This window comes from Zingiber officinale, chromosome 11B (genome assembly GCF_018446385.1).
Source record: "Zingiber officinale cultivar Zhangliang chromosome 11B, Zo_v1.1, whole genome shotgun sequence".
Classification (NCBI taxonomy): Eukaryota; Viridiplantae; Streptophyta; class Magnoliopsida; order Zingiberales; family Zingiberaceae; genus Zingiber; species Zingiber officinale.
In genome coordinates, this window is record NC_056007.1 from 72,966,847 (window position 1) to 72,984,047 (window position 17,201).

Here is a 17,201-nt window from a genome sequence, read left to right on the forward strand (position 1 = left end):
AAGAAGCTTCTCATATTATATAAAGAAAAATAATATGCTCAAGGAAAAAAACTCAAGGAAAAGCTAGGATAGACACATAAAATCTTGGGACCCACAAAAAGTGAAATGATGGGCCATGACTTTATGTGTCTATCCTTGAATTTTTTCTTGAATTTTTTTTCCTTGAGCATATCATTGCTCATATATAAACTTGCTTTGCTATGACTTGAAAACCTTGACCTTAGCGGATTGCTAAGGTCAGGAACAATTTGGAGAAGACCTAATCTAAATGATTGACTTTACTTATTTGCATTGGGATAATATGCTCAAATCATGGAAGACAAGTTTTTTGTTTTTATGAATTCCATCCACTTGCTCGACGTATCATTTGAGAAGATAAGTAGATATCTAAAAGATGGAATATGTTTTTCCAGTTTAGGTAAGATTATATGCATACGATGAAAAAGCAAATATAAATAAATATATGTATCATAGAGAGCTAAAAGCAACTAGTTGCAATGTTGTTATAGATTTACAGAACATTTTTATTCACAGAATGAAATTTGCATGAGAATGAACAGAATATTTATTCTGAAGGAATAAAGAGTAAGAACAAAATAAGAATCTGCAGTGTTGAAACCACACTTTCAACATATTAAAATAAATATTACTAGCCTACTAGGTAATTAATATGAGGAACAGTGAAGGATTGAGAGGGAATAATAATTTTTTGAGAAATAGTATTCTAGGTTCATAGACAATTATATGGTCGCAAGATATCTCACAACTTATGTTACATTAGACTGGCGGATGACTGCCACATACATGAAGTAGGAGGAGCCGTGAACTTGTGCAGTAAAATCAGTTCGATGCTTAGATAAAATTAACACCATATTTGGTAGGAGCATATCGAAAGAGCAGTGGTAGGATTGCATGTAACTGTCAATGAGGCCATGGAGGTGCTTGAACTAAATGAAACCTTCAATAATTTACAGGGAGGATATCTAACAAAACCAAGGGAGAAATTGCAAGATTAATCTACTCATGCTGTACTGAATTGTAAGACTATTTGTTGATACCTACATTAAATCAGCATAAAATTAGTAGAATGAGTGACCACATAAATACCATTCGTTGAAATTCAGTAGAATATATTCTGTACGGAGAAAGAGTGAGAATAGACTAGCAATATGGCTCAGAGAAAATGACTTGTAGAAGAGAGAATTTGATATTGAAATTTTTTAAGCTCAATCTCTTTTCCTTCATTATATATAGGGGTAAATTTCTGAAGGCCTTGTGTCAGTGGACTCGATCCTAAAGAAATAAGAAAGCAGAAGAGTGGCCTTGCATGAAGATAAGATCCTTTCCTTTGGTAGCCAAGGATGACTTGCCTAGGATCTCTCTGAGATCTGTATTCAGAAATGTCTGCGTTCAAATTTGAGTGGTTTATAGGCAGTCTCCTTGGCTACTCTAAGTGGCTCTTATTATTCATGCTTGACCTTATTACTCTTCTAAAATTTCCACATCCCTTTGAATCTATGTTAGAACCTACAGTGAAGGCAACTCTACAAATTGTTTAGTATGCTGTTTGAATTGATAGCTAGTGTTTTGTCAAAAGCATGCAGTTAATAAATTTTAATCTCTCTATATTACTCTGCATAAAGCACCAGAGTTTTGACCTTTCTTCTCTTATGTTTCAATCACAAATTAATTATGCTTCATCTCAAAGTTTCTCCCTTCAATCAAACTGAAAGTGAGATTGGTTGTGCGAGTTTCCTAAAAGTATGACCTTAATTATGTTGTTAGGAAACTCTTTAGTGGGATTTTTTTTCTTAAAAAATATTTATTTATTTATTTTTGCCTTGGTTTGATTTTTTTTTTGTTTAAATTAAAAGAAATCTATGTTGATTAATTGTTCCACCCCTTATAAAGCTCTAACTGCACTACTCCTTTAATTTGATAATTTGTGATCTAATTCAATTTGTTATGATTGTGGCCACTCTAGCAACACTTGTTGATTAGATACTATCAAAAGAATTGTTGATAGGATTAACACTAGTAAAAACTTAATTCTCTCAGCTCATGTTAGTGGAGTGATCAAGGAATTGAGACTTATAGGTAGGTAGTTGATTTTACTTATTTGTGTAGCTTAAACTGATGAATTTTGTACGAATGTTATGATTTTATTGTTAGATTATTTTGAGGAGTAACAGAGAAACTTAGGCAAGTCGCCTGCTCACCCAATGTATAAAAGGAATCTCAATAATCTCCAAACTACTCTCTCAATATTTTGTGAAACAAGGACCTTTTTTTCATGGTAAATGATGAAATAGTCCTTGTCCTAATCATGTATATTGGTCCCGGTGATAGTGAACGAGATCATCTGTATCGTATCTCTATTGCTGTTAGTGCTTTTAGATGTATGTGTATGGCTTAGGTATTAATAGTGCTGTTGATAATTGCTCCAAGTCATTTGCAGAATTGAAGAGCCATTGGCTCCTTCCCCTTCTCTATTATTCTAATTGTTCTTATTCATTTGGCTTTATAAAGCAAGATCTTCAAAACACAAGTCTCTTTTTAGGAACCTAGTACAGCATATGAATTTTCAGGGCTTTGCTTTACCCTTCATCATGATTTCCTATTGACGTACTTGTCATGAAATTTCTCTTAAGATTCGGTGCATCAATCAGTATATATGGTCAAATAATTGAGTTTCTATCTTGATTTCTAAACGAGCAGTGCGATTGTACAACGAAACTCTTGGACGATCGATTCAGGTCGACAACCGAATGATTGCCTCATTGACAGGATTTAATGCAGTCTTTTTCCAGATTATAACACTTGGTCCACAACTTATCGTTTGGAGAAATGTTGTGATGCAAATTAAGAACAAACTAATTAAGATTTGATTTCGAATTCAATTTTAGAATAGTTCGCTTTGTTTGGTAATTTGTACGTCCTTTTATTTGTTATCTTCCATTTAGACAAGCTAAGTCAATTAATTGAGATTATTCTCTAACTTTTATTAAAGTCCTGTAATTATCATCTCACAATCAATAAGAATTTTCATTTTACTAATTCTGTCTCTGTGTACAAGAAGTTTTCCTCTTGGTGAGGTTAATTAGTTTATCCATTCGTCTACATCAGCTTTTGTTCTGAAAACACTCGTATGATAACTACGTACTCTCCTGTTTAAACAAATTATGAGACAGTTTTATTTGTTGTTTCAATTCCTAAATTACAACCAAAAAAATAAGTAGGACAATTTAATTTGTGATTAGTATTTGATACAGAGGTTTACACGCGTGGTGAGGACCGGCCTCGCTAGCGCTGGCTGATCAAGCTGAGGTAGAAGTCAAATAGGCCCTGACTCATCCAACTCCTTAGCCTTCTCCCGACTCCTTCGGCTCAATTCACTCCGACACCTTAGACTCATCTCCCTCGGCTCTTTTAATTCGGTCTACCTTACTCCTGAGGCTTAGCTTTTCCGACTCCTTCGACTCGGTTCATATCAACACTGGGAACTCGACTCGATCGCTTTGCCTATCCAACAGGCCAATGCCTCCGCTCATTCTCGTCAATCCAAGGCTTCTCCCAACCCTCCTCCACTTTACAATAGAGATAACAATTTCACCCGAACCCGATGGAGGATTCGACATCCGACCCAAATGGAGGAGGGTATGGAGGGACTATCAATACCCGATACCCGACCCGAATATCTGATTAAATAATATATATACATATGTTAAAGAAAATTTTCTTTTTCTAAAATCAACTTACTATTTTTTGTTGATATTAGTAGGAGACTATATAGATGTTTAATCTATTTTTTTAATTATATATATATATATATATTTTAATAGGGTGTTAATTTTAATATGTTTTTGTTGAATGATAATAGTTCGATAGAAAGAAGAAAAATTACACGTATAAAATATATCCGATCCTTTAATGGGTATGGGTATACCCATCGGATATCATATACCCGATGGATATGGGTACGGAGGATATAGAATTCGATCCGAATCCGACCCATTGTCATCCCTACTTTACAGAGACTGGTGTAACATGTGAAATAACATGTGGGCAAGCACGTAAACAGCATGGTCGGCATGGCATGACCCTACACGATATTCTACCATTTCAGTGTTATAAAAGTAGCTTATAGCTAGAGGCAAAGGTACATAAACACGTACATATTATAATATAATTGCATCTCCTCAATATTCATCTTCTCCCTCTCCCCGTGGAAAATTGACTTAAGCGTTGGATGATTCGGGACACTCCAGCCTCCGTTCTAACTCTCCGTTTCCCTCTTAGCCTCACAAACACTCAATTTGATCCGGCTCTCTCCCCCCCTCCTTCTTTGAAGTTTGGCGACTTCGTCAACATAGAAGACAGTTCACCGATGGCTCACCCATAGACGATCTCATACGGGAACAACATTCATAGATTTATGGGTAAATTAAGAAGTCAAGCAAAGTAAAGAATGAAGTAAAGAATTTGTTCCGACATTGGATTGAAGTAGAAAAAATCTTCTTGTGCTGTAATTTCTCTTTGGCAGCTGGATGGAGACAGATCTGAACAAGCCTCATAAAAACATCAGCGGAATGCTACACGAGAGTGGTCCAGAGACGGATGCATGCTTGCTTCTCCTGTACTGTAATGTCATGACGTGATCGATTGCTGGTGAGTTAGGAGTCATGATCATTGAATTGCCTGAGCACCAAATGGTATTCCGAACATACTGCAATGTCGACAAGGGATGAAGCTGTTGATCTCTACATGTGATCTCTACCTGATACCAGTACATGAGAGTTCAGTACTTGGATATACATGATTATGTACGTACATATCGATCGAGTCGTCTCACCAATTAGATTGCTTGCTCATAACGCAGTGAAACTGAGAAAAGGTTCAGATGATGCATGGTTACTTCGCTATTGATAGGTATAGGTAACCAACCTCCTCCCTTAATTCTCTTCTTCAATCAGAAAAATAAAGAAGCAAACAAATTAATGCTAAAGCCAATTGGTGAGGATTCTCCATCACCCAATGTGAGAGTCGAAAAGTGGTCCTTAATGTGTAGGGTTTTTAATATCTACAATTCTGAACTTATAATTAATTAATGTGAGGTAGGGTCTGATTAATAATTGCATGCAGTTAACGTGAGACCAGCAAGCTAAGAGCATGACAGTGTACTGCAGGTTTGTTAATTAGCACCTAGTTAGCTTGTGTGATTATGTATTCCTGCTTTCATTCATCATCAGCTAGCATCAATTAACAATGAGCTAGAAGAACAATAATTATAATTTGGCTACCAGTTGATGTATAGGGCAACTGATGTCAACTTATTGGACAGGGTTCAACCACTGATAGAGATGCATCCACCAACAAAAGCTAAGAACATAATGCATGCCCTGCACTTGAAGTATCATGTTTCATTGGTTGTATGACAATGAAACTCGATGCAAGAACACAAGGATAATTAATCACAATGAAGAACTAGTGACAATCTCATTGAAAGAACATTGGATGGCATGTATATGTTCCAAAGAGAGAGATAAACGTGACATGCATGCATTCTCTATCATGATTCTTTCTATATCAGTGAGAAATGATGTGCCACCAAAATACCAACATCGACTCAACTAAACTCAAGTAACTCCATATCCCAGTAACAACGTATGAACAATTGTGCACAAATTATCATCGAAAAAAATATATATAAAAAGACAACTAATAAGAGGCAAAATGTATCTGCAGCTTTATTTTCTTTCACTTACTTTGTTAATTATTCTCTGATGTATGCATGCTCTATCTTTCTTTCTGCATGTAATTTTCATTCAAATAGCTAGACTACAGCAATATAATATTATATAGCATTTTAAGATATCGACTTTAATTACCTCTGATTCATCCTCCAATCCTAGTTTCTTCACCAAGTACTTCATAAGCAATCTGAGTGTTGATCTCCCATCCCTTTGATCATTGAGAATAATAAAAAAAATTATTAAAAACATGATGAGAAGCTAGAGGGTTATAAGCCTATGTATATTTACTTTATCCTCAAATAGTTCTTGGCTATCTGGGGCAAATAGGGTTCTCTACCTGATCTGCATGAACCAAAACCAACATAAGATTAATTAATTTATTCTTAAAAAACATGTTAATATTACTTCTAATTATCATCTGTTGAACCTTCAACTCACTGATTTTGAGCAGCTTGAAGTATGAGCCAAACACCAGGTTGTGATCTTCTTGGTGGACTCACCACCCTCATTCTCACATCCGGTGGTGCTGAAGCTGCCGCTCTCATCAAAAACTCCGGTGTCTCTGACCGTAGCATGCACGGCTGTATCACCGGTGGTGGCTCTGTTAATAAATTAGGTCGTCGGTCCGACGATGTTGGGAGTGCCAATTTCAGCCAGTCACTAGTTGGCGTATCCTCCTCCTCCTCCTCTTCCTCTTGCTCTTCCTGTTCTTCATGGAGTAATATGGTAGAAGAGGGGTCTTCCTCATCCATGGAGGTCAAGTTTTGACAAGCAATTAGAATGGTTCTTGGTAGGATATTGAGCATGGAGGAAACGTGAGGTTCTATCTAGGAAAGTAGAGAGTTTGAGGTATCATAACACACACATATATATCTTCTACCTTATCTTAATTACTTGTTTAATTCTATGACACACATATATTTTAAGGTAGGGAAATAATTAGCAGGCAAATAATATATGGGAAAATTTGGGTGCAGTTTCTAATCACAAATAAAATTTTGCATACTGTCTTCAGTGAAATTTTTTTTTATTTCCACTCCCTAATCAAAAGTGAATACCAATTTATCTAATTATCTTTGATATTTTTAGATATAAAAGTTCAAAAATTAGTATAATTTTTTTTAAATTCAACACATTAAATTAGAATCTAGTATTTTCTATCAAATTGAGTAGATTCTTTTTCTACCTCAATTGTATGAAAAATATATTAAATTTTCTTTAAATGATATTGAATTACATGGAAAATAGATTAGATTTTTTTTTAAATGATGTTAAATTTAGGATAAATTATATTAAACAGGAAAAAAACGGTACTCAATTTGATAGAAAATATACTCAATTTTAATTTAAAATACTGAATTTAAAAGGAATTATACTCATTTTTTGACTTTTTGTACCTAAAAAAATCTGAGGAATAATTTTAATAGAAAATTAGATAACGATATTTACATACGAGAGTTGAAGCAAATAAAACTTTACATGCGAGAATAGAAATAAAAATTTTTTTTTGGACATGGGGACAAAGTTAAAATTATGATTATGGTTTATTCTCTAATTTACCAGATAATATATCTTTCGAATTTTAAAAAAAATAATCGAAATTGGATGGCAGTGGCTAAGAAGGAAGGAGCGAGATTAATTGATTAATTAATTATCTTCAGATCAATTATTCTTGTCAGCTTGTGGAAAGTGATGCATGCAGGGCCATCATTAACGACGATAGTCAGGATTAAATCCAGATTAAATTGACGGCTGAAAGTTTGTTTGGATGTCCCTTTATCGATCGTCTTTAATTTACCTCCAAAGAATCCGCGCGCTATTAGTTTGTTTGAATGTCCCTTTTAATTATTCGCCTGATAATCAAGTTCAAACAGATCAGATGTTTTTAAATTTGCAATGAATTCATCACTTTCCAAATTCAGAGTAAAAGAATTTTTTTATGATATCCATGTTAATTTAATAATTTTTAAACAATTGATTTTTATAAAAATGACGTATTTATAGTTAATGTAAAACTACACTTTGTTAAAAATCACGTTGAGCTGATTGACTCACATGTTTTCATTTGGGTGAAATAAATCTAAGAAAGATCAAGTATGATGTTTGTGAAATAAATTTGTTATCTTAATATTCTCTCTAGTATCAACCCCATAGAAGAAAATAAATATAGGTACATACCATAAGCGCATGATGGTATAAACCTTAGATCGTCAATTTTTATAATCGACCTCTAACTATTACGTCAAAGATATCATACACCCACTATCTATACTACACCCTAGGGGCATGACTATGTTAATTAAAGATGTGACTTTGACTCTGCATACCAAAATGATTTTTGTTAATTAAGATAGCATAACCAAGCAATATCCACCTTGACCGAATACAAACCAGTTGAAGCAAATACACTTATCCAATTCAACTGAACCCCTTACTGCTCAAAGTCTTCATCACTTAGCTTGTAATATGATCATAACAATACCAAACATAGTAACCAAGAGATGTAGATCGCATAGAATTCACCAGCACCAACATTTAAATGCAACTTGCAATCTTTCCTGCAAAGCTTACGTCTCACCTCAGTCCTATCTTTCAATTATTGCTTACTATGCTACTACTACACATGATGTTCTTTTTAGTATTCCGAGGATGTGAATGAAGCTGAATCCTGGAACAAAAGTTCAAAGATTTAACTTGAGCCGTAGAAGCTCCATACCTACTCTGACGGTTCAGACTCTATACAGGAATAGCTGGGGGAACTGATTCAGGCAAGCCGCTCCCACCATTTAGAACAGTGACATTTCCTTCTGAATCGACATCAACGATTGCCGAGTCTCCCTCCTTGATCTCCCCAGCTAGCATTTTCTCAGCCAAGCTATCCTCCAGGAGCCTCATTATGGCTCTTCTCAGTGGCCTGGCTCCATAACTTGGGTTGTAACCTTCATCCACCACCCTATCCTTGAATCTCTCTGTCACCTGTAGTTCAATATCCTTGGCTTTCAGCCTGTCAAAGACCTCCTTGAGCATTATATCAGCAATTTCTTTGACTTCCTGTTTGGTCAACTGTCTGAAGACAATCATTTCATCAAGCCGATTAAGGAACTCTGGACGAAAGTATTGTTTCAACTCCTCTGTCACAAGGCTTTTAATTCGGTTGTAGCTGCTGTCCTTTTCATCGTAGTCAAGGTCAAATCCAATTCTCCGTCCTCCCTTTTCGATCACACTGCTACCAACATTGGAGGTCATAATTAGGAGGGTATTCTTAAAGTCCACTGTACGCCCCTTGCTGTCTGTCAACCTCCCATCTTCCAAAATCTGGAGCATCATGTTGAAGACGTCAGGGTGAGCTTTCTCTATCTCATCAAAGAGGACGACAGTGTAAGGGCGGCGACGAACTGCTTCGGTAAGCTGGCCACCCTCAGTGTAACCAACATAACCTGGCGGCGAGCCAATGAGCTTTGAAACAGTATGTCTCTCCATAAATTCACTCATGTCAAGCCGGATCATGGCTTCCTCAGAGCCAAAATAATAAGCAGCTAGTGCCTTTGCCAATTCTGATTTTCCAACACCAGTTGGACCAGAAAATATGAAGCTAGCAATTGGGCGATTGGGATTCTTAAGACCCACGCGAGCTCTACGAATGGCACGACTTATAGCTTGAACAGCTTCATCCTGCCCAATAACACGTTTATGGAGAGTTTCTTCCATTTTGAGGAGGCGATCAGACTCATCAGTAGAGACTTTCTCTACAGGAATTCCAGTCCATGAAGATACAATGTGTTGGATGTCTACTTCTGTTACCAGAGGACCACCATCACCTGCCTCACTCTCTGCTTTGCTTAGTTCTTTGCCCTTGTCTATCAGAGCTGAGATCTGCGCCTTCAGCTCCATCTCCCTATCACGCAGTTCCCCTGCCTGTAAAAGATTTGCCGAAATATATGGATAATTTAGATTCAGATATATAGGAATTAGGAACAGCTGCAGGATATGCACAAAACCACAAAAACTGGTATGAAGTATTTGGTTGCAAAGCAACCGTGAGTTGGAGATCTGGAGATCATCCACTGGATGATATATGCTTAAACAGATCATCAAGGTCACCAACTCATTACTCAAAAACTTTGATTGAAATAGATTTACCTTTTCAAAATCCTGACCACGGACTGCATCATTCTTTTCTTTGGTGATCTGCCTAAGCTCTTTGTCCAGTTCCCTGGCTTCCTCAGGAAGCTGTCAAAAAACTATTAATTTGAAGCAAATATGATAGAATAACATGCTAGAAAGGTACCAAGTTACCTGTGCATGGCGAAGCCTAACACGAGATCCCGCTTCATCAACCAAGTCAATTGCTTTATCCGGTAAAAATCGATCACTGAAGCCATAACAGAATATATAAGCATTATACAACTATGAATAACTGCAGAGATCATACTAGCAACATGATATGTAGAATTCCTTGGGAAAAAGTTATGCTTGTAAGCAATTAGTTTGTTTGTAAAATCAAGAAAAATGAAAATCAAATAGTTCACAGAACTCGATAACATAAAGGAACATTATGAGTTAAACATGGAACCAATTATCGAGCTGTGTTGCCTAGCAAGGACAAAAAGCTTCACCTCAATCCCACACCAGGACATGAGACTCATTGACATGGTAAATTATCTGGTGTTGCTTGTACCATGCATGTTGATTGTGCTTTTATAGTGCCCTATAATACAGGTTATTCTCTCAGTTGGTCACACATGCTCTAAACCAACATGCGATGTGACAACAGGAATTAGATTCGATTTCTAATGTTGATTGCAGGGCAGAGAATAGGAGTCAAGGATCTAGATCAGAGGAAGGGATGAAGATATTACCAACAGGGAATCAAAGCGGCGATTGAGGAATCGCATCAGAGGAATGAGTGAGCTTAGCAGACAAATCAAGGAAGACCACATCAACACGGCTGCGAATGGGAGCAGCGCTTGCTCGCATCTACGTCATTATTGAATAATGGGACTTATTCGAGGAGGAATTCATAGTTTCACAATCTGGAAACTCATGATTCCATACTTATATACATATTATACATAAGATATAACATATAACAAATATTATAAGAGTGGCAAATAAAATGAAATTCATGATTGTCAAGACATGAAAAAATATGTGAGCGTTTGAGATTTACTATGATCAAGTTCATTGTACTTCTTACTTATTATAACTCTATGCATTATATTGTAAATCCATCATATGAGAACATTATATTCATTATTTCAGAGCATTATATGGTGATCCAGCATGCCAAAGCTCAATAAAATATGTGTATCCTTATCCGATGATTTGTATCAGTTCCAATTCTAACGGTGTCATTACAAGTCCAACTCCTAGTGTTGAATCGAGATATGTTGATAAAAATTTAGATAAATTAATATCAAAACTACATGCCTATGCCATGGTATAATTATTTAATTTGGGTCTACACTCCTTTTAGTATTAGGAGGATGGTTGCAATGGTATCCTATTAGTCTCAAATATCTATAAAAAAATATTTTTAATTGATATACACCTTATATTTGAAAGTAAATAAGTATTGAAATCATATCAGCACAACACGATACAATATCAAGCCCACATCACTCTGACTAAAGACCAAAATTCCAACACGAGTCAAGATTTCAAATCTTGGATTTACACATTAGTCATGAGGAGCAACATTTTTTTCACAGCAAATATGAAAAGTGGCATAATTTAACAAAATAGTTTCTGAAAAGAAGTTAAATAATCTTTGAGAAAATATGAATCACATAGAAGGTAATGATAAATTGCAAGGGTGATAGAGGCAGAATTCTGGAACTTGCTAACGCACACTAACCCAACCCAGTTACATTTTAGAACAAATAAATATCTTGGTTCCTCAAATTGATACCGCAATACTAGAGAATTTAAAATGATTCTGATGGCAGAAATATCCCTACTGCAATTTCTATCCTAGTTACCAATTATCCAGAATGCATCACTCTGCATGAAAATACATATAGTATACATATCAACACTGAACTTCACATACCTTCAAATAGATTGAATCAGTATGGTTCAGAAAGATATAAAATAAACAAAAAAAAAAATAGCAGCACTTCAGGCAATTCCATGTAAACTAATCAAAACAATGATGGGCCATTGGTAACTATGCAGTTGTCTAAAAAGTAAAAGGAGAAGCAACAAAACAAAATCATAAAAGCTTGCGAAGTTCTGGGTGGTAGACAAATCAATCAAAGGCTACATAGAATAGACGCAAGGATTATTATAAAATAAAAAGGATGTATCAGAATGCAATGCACCAACCTAATGTACTGATAGGACAATTGAGCAGCAGCAACTAAAGCCTCATCAGTGTAACGAAGTTTGTGGTGAATCTCATATCTTTCCCGTAGCCCTCTAAGAATCAGTATTGTTTCATCCACTGTTGGTTCAGGAACTTTTACTGGTTGAAAACGTCTTTCCAAAGCAGGATCCTTCTCAATGTGTTTCCTGTATTCATCAAGTGTTGTGGCTCCAATGCACTAACACAAAATCAATAACTTATAACTGAGATTTAATAGGTTCATATACCTTGCAATAGGAAATTTGAGCAATGGGCATACCTGCAATTCACCTCTTGCAAGAGCTGGTTTTAAGATATTAGCAGCATCTATGGCACCCTCTGCTGCTCCTGCTCCAATTAATGTATGTACTTCATCAATGAATAGTATTATTTCATCACTTTGTTTAATTTCTTCCATCAATTTTTTTAACCTTTCTTCAAACTCTCCACGGTATTTAGTACCAGCAACAAGAAGTCCCATATCAAGAGTAATCACCTAAATTACAACGTTAGAAATAAATAATCCCAAAAGTTCACAATACAGAATGATATAGACAATGAGCATCTTATATGTTCATTAAGGTTTTCCTGGTCACTATGTCATTTCAACTGTTTTATGAAACTTCACAATGACTGATAAGTAGTTAAACACCTTTTTCCCTTCAATTGTTTCTGGAACATCACCATTTGCTATGCGCTGAGCAAGTCCCTCTGCAATAGCTGTCTTTCCAACACCAGGCTCCCCAATTAGACAGGGATTATTCTTTGTCCGCCTGCCCAAAATTTGTGTAACTCGTTCTATTTGTGCTTGCCTGCCAACAACTGGATCTAGCTTTCCCTGTGTAGTTATCAAGTTTGCTCAGATGCTTGATGTTTAAGATTATAATAAACTTTGCTCAGATGCTTGATGTTTAAGATAATAATAAACAAGCATTTGTCAAAGGATCCAAAGATTACCTCCTCTGCCAACTTTGTTAAATTAGTTCCATACTCCTCAAGTGTAGGCATCTTATTGCCGCTGCTTCCTCCACCTACCCCTGCACCAACCGCTTCAGTGCTTTCTCCTACCATTCGAATGACCTATTCCATAATGAAGATCAAAGTTACCTCAATACTAGAGTTGTATTAATATGAAACAAAGTTAAACAATATTTTACCTGGGTACGAATGTTGCTAGGATCAGCTCCAAGACTCTCAAGCACACGTGCAGCTACACCTTCACCCTCCCTAAGAAGCCCAAGAAGTAAATGTTCTGACCCTATGTAGTTATGTCCTGAAGTTTTAACAATATAGGCGATGAACTCCAAGCTAAAAGCCCAGCCCAAAAGATAAGAAAAAAGGAAGAAGCCAAAGAAGTAAGAGGTAAGCAGAAGAGCTACTGCCACTCATGCATGGTACTGGTTGATAAATTAGTAAAAGTCAAAGCACATGAGAATCAATAATTATGAACATTTATTGTTAAGTAAATAAATGCTTAGTCATGCCAAAACTAGAGTTTGGCAACAAAGTAGTTATATTAGTGCATCCATGGTACATCCATGGTTTTACAGGCAGTTTGTGACTTTGTTCACAGAAATTGATCATAGTTTTCACTTCCCAACATTTTTATAGTAAAATTTCATGTTTTGAGGGAAGATCAAGTAATTTCCAGGTAGAACAATAATGATTACAAGAAAAAGTTTTGATAATAATGTTTTTTTTTTTCAGTTTTCTTATTCGATTTCTAAATTCCCATTCTTTTCTTGCCACAGGACACTAGAAAGTTTCCTTCAATTAAACACAGTTGGTGCAAGTAAGATGGGTAGCATTACATAATAACCCCAAATAGAATGATCCAGGAAATGAAATATGCTAAAGTTTCTATCGTGTTAGCTCTTTACAGCTATGATGTAAATGATAATTATTCTACCTCTGGACATGTTAGCATTATGGTGCTTGCATGGTTTCTCTTCAATAACTAAAATTAACATAATAGGTCCAAGATACCAAACAAGTGACAAAAATCTTGCGACAGACTAGAAACAAGCAGATTGGTCAAATTAGCATAATTCTTTAAACATAAGTAATTAAATTCAAGAAAAAACAAGTTCTGTGATAGAAATCTATAATTGAGAATTATCTGAAATTACCAAGCTGCCGAGCTTCCTCTAATGAGAGTTCTAAAACACGCTTTGCACGAGGTGTGAAAGGTATCTCAACAGCCACAAATCCACTTCCCCTGCCGATGATTTTTTCCACTTCCACTCTAGCATCTTTAAGATTAATCCCCATTGATTTCAAAACTTTTGCAGCGATACCTGTTCCTTCACCAATAAGGCCCAATAGTATTTGTTCTGTCCCAACAAAATTATGACCTAGACGCCTTGCCTCTTCTTGAGCAAGCATAATTACTTTGATTGCCTTCTCTGTAAATCGCTCAAACATAGCTTTCGCAACTCCTCGACTGGTTTTTCCCTGGGGATAAGATATATATCTCGAAACCACTGAACAAAAGTCATGATTACATCTTGAAGAAGTGCCTAGGTTGTCTACTCGTCTTAATCCTATGAAGCCCTGCAATTGAAGAGGTGTTCTTTGATAACGTATCATCGTGGCACCTCTTTTACCTTTCCCAGAGCCTCGCAGATGGCTTTGTCCTTTGTTCACTGCAACAGTGGGAAGAATTGCTGATTGAACCAAAGAACCAGCCATCAGTCCTTTTAACAAGAGACAAATACCTTTGGATCCTCACAACACCTGCAGTCATGAATTTTCATCATATTAATACAGCACCATGCCAAGAAATTGATATGCAACCCTCAAATTCTTATGCTTGAAATCCTTGTAAGAGAGAAATTGTCAAATCCAGTAGAACAGCTAGACACTCCAAAATTAGTATCCAACATTCTCATTAAATAGAAAGGGTGAATGAGGACATGATAAAGTCTAAACCACAGCAAAGTTTTAAGACAATAAAAAAAAAAACAGTTAGATGCTAAATAATTAGAATGATACCATTTTATTTCCATACACAAATATTCAATGTCTGGGAGATAAAAATATATGATATGAACTACATCGCTTGTGGTTGCAGCAGTAGGACTACTACCACATATAGTCGGATCAATTCCCAAATCTGCACACGTACAATTAACAGTAGAGGATGGAGTAATTTCAGCCCATATGTACAGTTGCTCATAAACCATGTACACAAACCAATTTCATTTGGAGCTTTAATTAACAAGAACGCAAACTTTATGGACATGTGGTGCAACTAAATTTTGGGCCACGACAACAGAATTCAGGTCATAGTCTCTAACATGTATAACTTTTTTATGAGGGATGTCCATAAAGGTAGAAGCAAACTAGAAAGTTATTCATCGCCAATGGAAACTCAAAACATACAGAAAACCTGATTCATAAGAGTTATCCCGCTGTGAAACAGGAATCTAATCCTCATATCAACTTCAGAACAACAAATGCATCTTCCACTCCGAGCATAAAAGCAATGTCCCGCTTTGAAGCAGGTGCTACGTCACACATTCCAAGCAGCCACTCGAAATTGAAAATGGATGAATTACAAAAGGAACGACATCAATAATGCGCATCACGACAATTTTCTTTCTCGCGAGCTACATCTTACCACAGATACCGCCCACAAGCCCCAAAAAAACTAAAAATCTATCTAATCAAACACTAGATCTCTAATCGACAATCAGATCAAACACAAAAAAGTGCAATGATATCAACATGTCCTAAGAAGAAATGTAAAGAAGGGGAGAAATCCCCTAAAAGTACTCAAATTTCCCGATATAACATATCGACAAGAACAGGATTCAACGCTTAGGATTGCAACGGATGAGAGGAGAATTAGTACAAACTCCAGAAGAGAAGCAGAGATGCGAAAGAGCTACCTCCGAAGAGAGACGAAGCTCCGATGCGGAGGCGGAGGAAAAGAAAAACTAGTTCTTTGTCTCCTCGGCCAATAGATAAATAGAGAAGAAGATACGAGATGAAGAGAAGAAGAAACTTATTTCTGAAGCATTGCAAATTATTTCCGTACAGCAGCCACGATGCACGTTTTTCTTACCTTCGCTTCATTTGAGATGTCATGGGCCCCATTAGTCATTAGAATCTCCAGACTCCGGTTCTTGGCTGGGTAGCTCCGAGGCCACCCATAGAAGAGGTTGGATGGTTTGGCAGGTCTTTTTAAGAAGATAGATTACTCGAGGAAACCAATCTGACGGTGTAAGATTTTTATACGCCGCGTGGCTCGTTTCTCATCCAGCGCGGCCGGCCATCCTTATCCGTTGGATAGCTGAATAGTGTAAAAATATCCGTGCATTGTAAATTCAATGGTCCGGATCCGACGTTCTTGGATTTTTTAAGGAAGTGCGACGTGGATGGTTACGAGCCGTAGCGGGTTAAATTTGAACCGGGCCAATAATATTTGGGCCTTTATGGGTTGGACAGGGGTTTTAATCAAAATAGGCGTATTAATTTGCATGATATAGTTAAATTAATAAAATTATTATACTCATTTGTAAGGCGGTAAATGAATCAACAAGTTTGATGTTGTACTTAATAAGAATTTATTTATGTTACATATAAAATTAATTAAATGAATAAGTTTGAATAATTTGTTAAACTAAATGATATGTGTTCAAGCTTGTTAATGTTCATAAAGAGGGATTGTGGCTCCCGACCCTCAAGACTATGGTACGATGGTAAAATGTGAGATGAGTTCCCTAGGCAATGAGCGTTCAAATCTCCCCTAAGACATATTATACTTGTAGAAATTTAAAACTTGTGACATTGAACGAACTCATTTATGTTTTCCGATTTACCCCAGTAGCCGGGAGAAAACTTTCATAGGGTTGAACCAATCATTTCCAAGATTAGTCATATTGTAAGAGTTGAATACATGGATTATAAAAAAATAAAGAGAGATTGTGAATTGTTCATGAACAATATTCATGAACAAATTTTTTGAACCGTCACTACAGGAAAGATGTCATTTAGTGACAAATCATTTTGTCGCTAACACGTGTTTTCATCGCTAACAGTAATTTGCAATGATACATATTTGTCACTAGTTGCTATAAGCATGTCGCAAAGCATAT

General features: G+C 36.2%; 2 protein-coding genes across 6 annotated transcripts; both read right to left on the reverse strand.

Moving 5' to 3' along the window:
* Positions 1 to 4,221: 4,221 nt before the first annotated feature.
* Positions 4,222 to 6,578, reverse strand: LOC122033488 (protein LAX PANICLE 2-like). Of its 5 annotated transcripts, none has more exons than XR_006126561.1 (5): positions 6,192 to 6,578; positions 6,042 to 6,095; positions 5,889 to 5,961; positions 4,853 to 5,808; positions 4,223 to 4,777 (listed from the first exon to the last, which is right to left on the reverse strand). XR_006126561.1 is itself a non-coding variant. In XM_042592526.1 (5 exons), exons 1-4 carry the CDS (start codon positions 6,557 to 6,559, stop codon positions 4,856 to 4,858), a joined length of 603 nt encoding a protein of 200 aa, XP_042448460.1. In that variant the 5' UTR covers positions 6,560 to 6,578; the 3' UTR covers positions 4,237 to 4,777; positions 4,853 to 4,855. The 5 variants fall into 5 exon arrangements, 4 of the variants coding, with proteins under 4 accessions (XP_042448461.1, XP_042448459.1, XP_042448460.1 ...); XM_042592526.1 differs by having other exon boundaries at positions 4,237 to 4,777; positions 4,853 to 4,963; XM_042592527.1 differs by having other exon boundaries at positions 4,222 to 5,808.
* A 1,495-nt stretch (positions 6,579 to 8,073) lies between these two features.
* LOC122033390 (chaperone protein ClpC1, chloroplastic) lies at positions 8,074 to 16,126 on the reverse strand. The gene is made up of 10 exons (XM_042592395.1): positions 15,993 to 16,126; positions 14,229 to 14,835; positions 13,257 to 13,372; positions 13,057 to 13,179; positions 12,752 to 12,937; positions 12,380 to 12,595; positions 12,081 to 12,298; positions 10,050 to 10,125; positions 9,894 to 9,983; positions 8,074 to 9,668 (listed from the first exon to the last, which is right to left on the reverse strand). Exons 2-10 carry the CDS (start codon positions 14,788 to 14,790, stop codon positions 8,490 to 8,492), a joined length of 2,766 nt encoding a protein of 921 aa, XP_042448329.1. The 5' UTR covers positions 14,791 to 14,835; positions 15,993 to 16,126; the 3' UTR covers positions 8,074 to 8,489.
* Between the last annotated feature and the right edge of the window lie 1,075 nt (positions 16,127 to 17,201).